Source organism: Nuphar pumila, chromosome 2 (genome assembly GCF_984573655.1).
Source record: "Nuphar pumila chromosome 2, dmNupPumi1.hap1.1, whole genome shotgun sequence".
Classification (NCBI taxonomy): domain Eukaryota; kingdom Viridiplantae; phylum Streptophyta; class Magnoliopsida; order Nymphaeales; family Nymphaeaceae; genus Nuphar; species Nuphar pumila.
This window is the reverse complement of record NC_143250.1, coordinates 68,401,960-68,412,086: the sequence shown is the minus strand read 5'-3', so window position 1 is coordinate 68,412,086 and position 10,127 is coordinate 68,401,960. Positions and strand designations below refer to the sequence as shown.

The window sequence follows — 10,127 nt, the reverse complement described above, 5'->3', positions numbered from 1 at the left end:
TTCTTACGTAAACCCCTTTTTCAAGCGTAAAGTGGGTGAAACAAACGAAGCCTTAGCAGCTTGGTAAATCTTCCACAGCCCATATGAACGTCACCATGTTTTGAGAATAAAAAGAGAGACAAAACCAGGTTTGTACCAAAGTTCATTCCATCCAAAATCCGTTTCCCCCATTCGTGCAACCAAACACCACCTTAGGCTGCACTTCGAAACAAGTGCCTCATCCCTGTTTAGCAAGAAGAGAAAGAAAGCAACTGAAAGCTCAACCTAGAAATCTCCATCACATGGACACATGACTAGCGTATAAGGGGACACAAAACAGTAATCGAAATGGAGTATCCGTGTTTTGACATAGCTAGCGATGTACTACAAAATTGGAAAAGCACAAGTCCTCCACATAGACAGACCAATCTATTAACTGAATTGGCTAGGAAACTTCCAATCAACTCGTCAAGCATGCCAAAATGGAATCCATTAACCGATGACTCTAGTTGAATGGCTTGGAAATTTCCAGAACCACTATTGCTGGAATTGCCTAGGACAAAACACTAGAAAGAAAGGTGTGAGCAAGAAGCAGGAATTTGGTAACTCCCCTCTGCATTTCCCATTCCCATTATCTTCTAGATGCAAAAGGAGAATGGAGGAGAATATGGATTATAGGGTTGATTTCTGTCCTACTTACTGTACATACCCGTAACTGTAAGCATCCTGAGATAGATCCAAGCAGAAGGCAATGTAGAATACAAAGCTGGAAAATGAAACAGTATAAGACATTGTAGGGAAGCTACTGGATAATCTTATCTTTACTGCATGCCACAATTTAAGAATGACTCGGATCGTTTCTAACTGTTAATAAACAGCTGGTCTACACAAGACCATGTCTGAATACTTTCAAAAGGGGGATAAATTAAAACAAACAAAACCTTTATGCTTGAAGTAAGAACTATGAAAATATCTTGCTGAAGCGTATTTTGGATCACCATGGAAATACATTTGGAGAGGATGGCAAGCGTGCTGTAAGGACCTCAACACCAGTCTCAGTCACCTACATGATTAACACCTCAGGCTTAAAATCAGAAAGAAAAATGACAAACTGTAAATGAGATTAGTAGTGAACGATAAGGGAGCAACCCTGCAGAAAATGTAGCAGTGATCAGGACAATGCACAATAAAGACATCCATAATAAAACTGTAAAATGCATATGCTACTCCTATGATCATTTAATTAGAAGTGATCATGACAAAATGCACGATGGACAGCCACAGTAAAACACATGCTACTCCCTCCTAGGATCATTTAATTCTTTCCATGCGAAAATGCTAAAAATAAGAATATGATTCAGCATTGCAGTTTCACTTCTACCCAATCCTGAAACAACTAGTGCAAATAGGCACAAGATTTATCTCAGAAAATACATTTTGATGCCCCCATTGATTCAAAGACATTGAAAGACTCGTAAAACCACAGAAAACAACTTGCAAGGGTTTGGAAATGTATCCCAGTTTTGTTAATCGTGACACTTTTTACATATTAAAATATTCAAGTTGGCATAAATTAATAAAATATACTCATCTATGCCACAAATATTAGCAAGAATTGAATTTATTGTGATTTTATCATAAAATTGACATTCAATTTATCACCTTTCCTTTTTATAGATTTGTCACAATTTTAATGCAAATTTATTGGACTATGTTCATTTTTATTTATTTTTTAAGGTTTTTTTCGTGTTTGATTCTTAAGTTGCCAAGATTTTCCTGAAAGTTTTCCCTCAAAAAAAAATGTAAAAGCATCTGAATATATCCCATCACTGAGAATATCCTCACAGTGGCACTTATGATGCAGATGCTCATCAAATCACAAAGTATAACTGACAACAGAAGCAGATGACTGGGATGAGATATGCATCAAAAATCAAGAAAAATGCAACACAATTACAGCAGAGAAATAGAAAACAGACCAGCAGTGTGTGTTCAAACTGGGCACTGCGCTTGCCATCTGCAGTAACAGCAGTCCAGCCATCAAGCCACATACGATCACGCCAAACACCTAAGAAGTTTTACACTAATGTCAGAATGTGGTCAACAGAAACTCTCTCTCTCTCTCTCCACACACACACAGATGCACATACGTGCACCCCAAAAAGAAAAGAAAAATAAATAAAAAACTGTAAGTAGTAAATCACAATGATTTACCTGCATTAATCATAGGCTCAATAGTAAAAGTCTGTCCTGCTTTCATTACACCAACCGCCTTGTTTTCTTTCTCCTAATTAAGGCAGACAAAAGACTGGAGAAAGAACAAACTTGCAAATAAAGTCAAATCAATTGGGCCAACATAAAACAATCCTACTTTTAGAATTTCAAAATCTTAATTTCTCAAATAATATGAGATTGACGTTGAATCCAAGAACATCAAAGTCCAAGGTTATACAGACTAATGAATTTTATAAGGATACTCGCATAATGAGGAATATTGGGTGCACAGTGGAAAAGCTCTCCAATGCCATGACCACAGTATGATTTGACCTGGTATGGCCAATCACGTGACATCACAGAAAATGTTAATAACCAAATCTGACGAGATTAATGACAAGAACATGAAAAACTAGGCCTTACCACAGAGAACTTGGACATTGATGCATGTCGATTGATAACTTCTCCAACTTCACGAAAACGTACTCCAGGTTTAACTGATCTCAGAGACAGAAAATAGATTAACTGCATATTTCCATAACATTCTGTGGTCAAGTATAAACTAAAAATTTACATTATAAGAGCATCATTCAATTTAATAATAGAATACGAACAGTTAAAATCATGAAGGCATACATCAAAAGGCCAACCAATGCAACATGATAAAATTTAAGGGGTGGTTGTATGCACCCACTCATCCACAAAGGAGGGGTAAGCTTGGAACTAGAATTTGTACCCCACAATGCAAATCCCAATATATCCAGCTTCTTTGGATAAATGGATGCATCCAAACAGCCCCTAAATGGTGATTGAGGCATTACCTGTTATCTATGCTGGTGCTTCCAAGCAAATATACAATTCAATCTTAGCATGGCAGGTCCGCAAAAATAAAGGAACACAAAGCGAGTCTAGAAGATCTTTTAATGTTTATAGAACAGGCTTGCTACATGTGTTAAAATGTATACTCAAAAACATTATTGGAAGTATAAATATATATACTTATATACATAGAGATACGTATACACATGTTATATGTATATGTATCTCTATATATAAGTATATATATTTATACATTTTTCCCTTTTTACCCGAAAAGGGTATTTTAGTCCTTTCTACATTTGGCGCATATTCCATTTGGAATATGTTGTAACTTTTTCTTTATTTTTTAATTTCTTTTATTTTTATATTTTTCCTTTTTGTAATTACAAAAAGGTGCCTTGGGGGTCTCCCCAAAGGAGTCGTTGGGGAGCCCCCAACGGTCACAATTGTGACCGTTGGGAGCTCCCCAACGACTCCTTTGGGGAGCCCCCTTGCACCTCTCATTTCTTGTATAAATAGGGGTGTTCCCCCTTGTAATTCCCTAAGCTTGAGAGTCTCAAGCATTTGCTTTTATATATTGAAATACATGCATTATTGCATGTTTATTATTTATACGCTTTTTGCGTATTTTGTTCAAGTGTTGTGAGAGTGCTTTCGTGCACTTCCTTTAAAGTTTTTTATGCTTGTTTATGTATTGTCTCTTCGTAGACAATTTTACAACATGCACGTAATGAAAAGTATGAAGTTGGCAAAATTCAATCTTTCAATCACATGTGGACAAAAGACATTAGTGGAGCAAGCAAAAGAGAAGATGGACATGATAAGTCGTCATATTGATTTATACAAACAGATATATTCATGCACTTGCTTATGCTGACTGTACTTAGCAGACTAACTATGGATGTGGTTTAATACTTAATGTTTTCGTAAAAGATGAATAACACCACCCACGATGACATCACATTTCATACTTTATTTCTGTAAGACTTTTTGAGAAACTCCTCACTTCTGAAGTAGCCACGGCATTTGAATTGCCAATAGTGGACTGCAAGCAGGACTGGCATCAGAAGAGAGGTAGAAATCAAAATTGTCTAGAAATCATCCATATAAAAAGATCTAAAAATTATCAAAATTTAAGATAAATATTAACACTAGTTACAGAATATGAATGACTTACAAGATTTATTATATGAATATTGATAATAGATAGAGTCCTGCATGTCTATGCAACTAGCAGTTTCTATAGTAAAAGAATGGAGAACTTCTGATCATGTGTAATTGTAAAAGCTGATGATGTCTTCATTATATAAGGAATTATTGGTTAAAAGAGTTTATGTCCATGACCCTCTAGAAAATATCCTTCCATTGCAATTTCTTATTTGCAGAAAATGTGCCAACCATAAGCAGGAAGGCAATGCAATAAACAAAAACATGAAAACTAACTGACTGAATGCATGTAAATTTAGAGGTAATTAGTGTACATACAAATAATATCAAGGAAAACATCTACCTAATCAGATGTGCAGGGAAAACCTTACAGTTAGTTGACAAATGACTTGGCATAACCATGGGAAAGTTTTGAAATGAAGGGCACAACCATGGCCATGACATTTGCATATTTTTAACATCCACACCCTTAGGGATACCTTTGATAACATCCACTAAAGGTCGACGCTAACATCAGTCCTATATAAATAAAATCACGACAAGCCGAACCTGGTATGCAAGTTCGATTTGTCAACTAGCCAAGATCAAAATGTAAGCTCAATACTGACTAGTGCCCCCAGTTCCCACACTTACCTAGCCGGCTTATAACTTAAAAGCAGCTAGGATCATTGTGTCTAACTGTGTACTCTCACTGGATAAAGTACTCATGACTCAAGAGCAGACAAACAAAACATGAACAGAGAACCTTGAAAGCAAATTATAAAATGGAATAAACAGGCATTACAAAAGCTGGATTACAAAAGAGCAGAAGTTTTAAAGGAAAAAACTCGAGTCCTTGAGTGCTGAATTTGAACTAGGCCAAAGCTAAGATGTTCCTGGACATCGCCTAGCCAAGTTAACTTATAATCTTGTAAAGCCAAGTTTTATGAATACAATTTTAACTATAACTTGATTTAATCTACAAAAATAGAACATTGAAAACTTTAGAGTTACATGTTTCAAATCAATCAGGGAGATCAGAAACCTTTAAAACATTTTAAAACATCACAAATCAGACTCACTAAGGGTTGACCAAAATTCATGGATATTCAGAGCTCAAACTCTAGCTCACCCAACACTAAAACATGACAATCCTACCAATGCACTAAACTGAATAACAAATTAAGGTAGAAGTTGTATCTGTCCTTAAGACTTGACTGAAACATGGGAATAAGAATGGTCAAAAGCCTCATAAATAAGTTCAGAACATCAAATCAATTTGCATGGCTTCCTAAAATGCACATCTCTAATGCATTCTTTTCATTTGCCAAAAATGGATCCTGTTCCTGTGATTCTCAACTCATTGAGCATACCATTCTCCTACGGCTTGACTAGCATAAAGCCATGTCCAAACCAAGAAGTGTAAATAAGCCTTACAAACAATCAAGTTTTCAAATTACTTGATACTTCAATCACTCAAAACATATGCTAGCACAAACTAGCATTCAAATGCTTCACACCACAAAAGTAGAAAGTGCTTCAAATGCACTGTATTGATAGATATGAGGGGACAAACCCCTTCTACAATTTCTTTATTACAATGGGTTTAATCACCCTTATTTATAGAGAGTAGCTACAAGAAAGAGACATTGGGATGTTCCCAACAGCTATTATTAGAGCTGTTGGAAATCAGCCCCAACATCTCTTTTTATGTCCAGAGTCACTATACAACATTCAGTGGCTGACTGTTGTACACACAAAAACAAAAAATAAATAAAATGATAATTACAGAAGATAAAGAATAAAAATTACAAGAATATATGTATATATTTTAAATATGTATTTATATACATATGCTTATACATATACATGCTCTTATATTATGAAGAGTATATATATATATGTATTATTTTCTAACAGTCTCCCTCAAACTTATGGTGAAATCACTGAAAGTTTGTCAAGTAAAAAGTTGAATCTTGGTGAGTACAGTGCCTTGGTGAAGAAATCCGCAAGTTGATATTCTGATGTCACATAGGGAAGATCAATAGTCTTCTTTAAGTATTCTTCACGAACAAAATGGCAATCCATCTTTATATGCTTAGTTCTTTCATGAAACATATGATTTCGAGCAATGTATATGGAGCTCTTGTTGTCACAACATAATCTTGTAGGATTCTGAAGATGAATTCCCATATCTGAAATTAGTTGTTTGAGACACACGATCTCTATGGTGGTAGTCGCCATTGCTCTATATTCAGCTTCTGTAGATGATAGTAACACCTTTTGTTGTTTCTTGCACCTCCATGAAATCAAAGATTCACCTAGAAACATACAAAAACCAGATGTTGAGCGCCTATTATTTGGATTCACTCCACAATCAGCATCAGAGTATGCAATAAGATCTAAGGAGAAAGAAGAGGATAGAAAAACTCTCTTATTTATTGTGCCTCTAATGTATTTGATAATTTTCATGACTGCACTCATATGAGTTGATGTTGGAGCGTGTTGAAATTGACTGGCTATATGTACAACATGAGTTATGTCTGGTCTTGTAATACTTAAATACATAAGAGATCCCACGAGCTTTTTGAAGGGAGTTGGATTGTCCAAAGAAACTCCATCATCGGCTCGTATCTTCATTCCAACAGTCTCTAGGGTGTCAACAACTTTATCATCTGATAGACCTGACCCGTCAATCATATCTGAAACAAACTTGGTTTATGCCAATATATACCCTCTGTTAGAGTAGGATACTTCTATACCAAGAAAGTATGTCAGGAACCCATTTCAAAAGAATTTTTCAAAAATTGTTTGACTTTCTTGATTCCTTCTTTGTAACAACCTGTAATCAACATATCATTAACATATAACAGTAAAATTATAATACTTGCAGAAGAATTCTTGATAAATAAAGTTGTATCAGTATAGCATGGTTTAAAACCATATCTTGTAATACCATTGTTAAAAGTATCAAACCAAGCTTTAGGTGCTTGTTTGAGGCCATACAATGCATTTTTTAATTTAAGCACCTTACATGAAGGAATTATCAATCCAGGTGAAACATTCATGTATACTTCCTCATTAAGATTTACATTCAAAAAAACATTTTTAACATCCATTTGAAATATATTCCAATTTTTAATAGCTGAAATAGCTACAAGCATTTGAACAATGGTCATCCTGGCAATAGGAGCAAAAGTTTCTTCGTAATCCACTCTGTATTCTTAAGAATATCCTTTGGAAATTAGCCTGGCTTTATGTCTTTCCAATGATCCATCACTTTTGGTTTTTACTTTAAAAACCCATCTACATCCTATGGTCTTCTTTTCAATGGGTAAATTTAGAATTTCTCAAGTGTTAGCTTCTTTAAGAGCATCTAATTCTATATGCATAGCTTTTATCCATTCGGGTAAAATTTTTGCATCATTGTAACATGAGGGTTCAAAATATGAATGAATAGCTATAAGACATGCTATATGTTTAAGAGAGAATGAGTCATAAGATACAAATTTATTTGGAATTCTTGAGGTTCATTCAGATCTACGAATGGTGGTTTGTTCTGAAGGAGTTTCTAATACTTCATGGTTACTTTGATTTACACTTTCATTGGTTGCATTTTGATTTCTTCTAGTGTATACTATTGGTTCAACCGTTGTTCTATCTTTAATAGGAGATTCTATATAACTATTTTCATCATTAGACAATAGTTTAAACAAGAAAGAATAATCAGAATTTATGTCTTGTGACATGTTTCTTTCAAATCAACTTTCATTTTCAAAAAAATTAACATTTTTTGAGACAAGAAGTTTATCATTTTTTATATCGTAACATTTAAATCATTTTTGTGTTTCAGAGTAACCAATGAACACACAGGGTATAGCCTTAGAAGATAGTTTATCTCCTTCATCATTTAAAACATAACATTTACAACTAAAGATTCTCAATTTGTGATAGTCAGGTTGATATTTGAATAATTTTTCAAAGGGAATTTCATTGGACAATGTTTTTGAAGGCATCCTATTTATAAGATATACTGACGTTAATGCAGCTTCAGCCCAAAGATTTTTTGGAACATTTTTAGCAATAAGAAGAGTCCTTGTAGTTTCCATAATGTGTCTATGTTTTCTTTCTGAAATTTCGTTTTGTTGTGGAGTTCTAGGACACGATCTTTGATGTAAGATTCCTTCATTTTCTAAAAATTGTTTAAACTCATTTGACAAATATTCTCCTCAAGAGTCAGTTCAGAGGATTTTGAGTTTACTTTCAAATTGATTTTTAATCATGTTATGAAATGTTTTGAAGATTGTGAATACATCGGATTTAAACTTAAGAAAGTAAATCCAACAATATCTAGTGAAATCATCGATAAACACAACGTAGTAGGAGAATCCTCCTTTAGAGGCAACAGGAGCAGGACCCCACATATCTAAATGAATTAATTCAAAAGGCATTGAAGAATAAAAAGTTCTTTGACCATAAGGCAAGGTTGTCATTTTACCAAGTAAACATTATTTACATTCAAAATGATCTTTACAAAGATTCTTGGTAACAGGTACAAAATTTAATTTTCGTATATTTGGATGCCCAAGTCTATGATGCCAAGTTCGTATATCTTTTGTTTGGGCAGTGTTACAAAAAGATTCTTTTGGAATACAAAGAAAATTCATATAATAGAGATCTCCTTGCTTAGAACCTTCGCCAATCAATTTCCTGGACTGGCGATATTACACCCAACATTTACTTGATAAGAAAATGACATCATATCCATAATCCGAGATTTGAGAAACTGAAAGTAAGTTAAGATGAAGTTTTGGTATAAGTCTTATTTTTGGAATGTAAAATTTGTTATGTTTTGTCAAATCATTTTTAAAAATTCCAACACCCTCTATTTCCAAGGCAGTGCCCATCGGCAGTGAAAACAAAGGATGCATTCGAATTAGGTTGGCATTCGGATAATATCGACTTATATGGGATCATATGAAAAGAAGCTCCCGAATCAAGAAGCCAAGAGCACATACCAGGAGTAGAAGAGGAGGCAATGGCCGCTCCTGAGGTAGATCCTTTGAGTAATGGTTGCAATGCATCCGTCAGTTGAGATAATGATTTGGTGAGGTCTTTGAGATCAAAGTATCATCATCTTGTTTTGATAGTGCAGCGACAACACGTTTTTCTTGAGGCCTAGATTTGTATCTAGGACATTGAGGCCTAATATGACCTGGTTCATTACAGTTATGGCAAAATGATCTTTAATTCTCCTCTATTCTTACTAAAATGAGGAGGTTTGTATGGCTTGATATAATGTCTTGGTTTAGAGGCGGCAAGTGCGCAATCTTCTCATGTGCCATTGCTAGAAGTAGCAAGCACACTAACATTTTTACTCATATTTAGCCTAGTTTCTTCTGTTAAAATGTATCTCCAAAACCTTTGTTGTAAGTATAAATATATATACTTATATACATAGAGATACATATACATATAATATATTATATGTATATGTATCTCTATATATATAAATATATATATTTATACATATTTTATTTTCTTACCCTCAAGAGGGCATTCTTATAATTTCCTATCTTGCGCATATTCCATTTGGAATATGCTGTAATTTTTCTCTTTATTTTTGTATTTCATTTTTTATTTTTTATTTTTTCTTTTCTTTTTCATAAAGATGCATTGAGGGTCCCCCAATAGAGTCGTTGGGGGCTCCCCAACAACTCCTTTGGGAGCCCCCCTTTGCACCTCCTTGCTTTTGTATAAATAAAGGTGTTCCCCTTTGTTATTTTTCAAGCTTGAGAGTCTCAAGCATTTGCTCTTTTTATGAAATACATGCATTACTGCATGTTTGCTATTTTTACGCTTTTTGCGTATTTTGTTCAAGTGTTGTGAGAGTGTCTTCGTGCACTTCGTATTTATGCTTGTATGTGTATTGTCTATTCATAGACATTTTTACATGGTATCAGAGCTCG

The 10,127-nt window shown here is 34.4% G+C and overlaps 1 protein-coding gene across 3 annotated transcripts in view; it reads right to left on the bottom strand.

Annotated features, from left to right (window-relative positions):
• Nucleotides 1-770: 770 nt before the first annotated feature.
• Nucleotides 771-10,127, bottom strand: part of LOC149845673 (methionine aminopeptidase 1A-like) — a 47,159-nt gene continuing 37,802 nt past the window's right edge. The window contains exons 13-17 of one of the 3 annotated variants that reach the window (XM_089995902.1): nt 2,617-2,690; nt 2,457-2,526; nt 2,194-2,259; nt 1,959-2,047; nt 771-1,042 (exon numbers count right to left, since the gene is read on the bottom strand). In XM_089995902.1, coding sequence (XP_089852028.1) covers nt 974-1,042; nt 1,959-2,047; nt 2,194-2,259; nt 2,457-2,526; nt 2,617-2,690 — 368 coding nt within the window. In that variant the 3' untranslated portion in view covers nt 771-973. Of the gene's footprint in view, nt 1,130-1,958; nt 2,048-2,193; nt 2,288-2,456; nt 2,527-2,616; nt 2,691-10,127 lie in introns of those variants that run through there. The other 2 variants (XM_089995903.1, XM_089995904.1) reach the window with 2 other exon arrangements.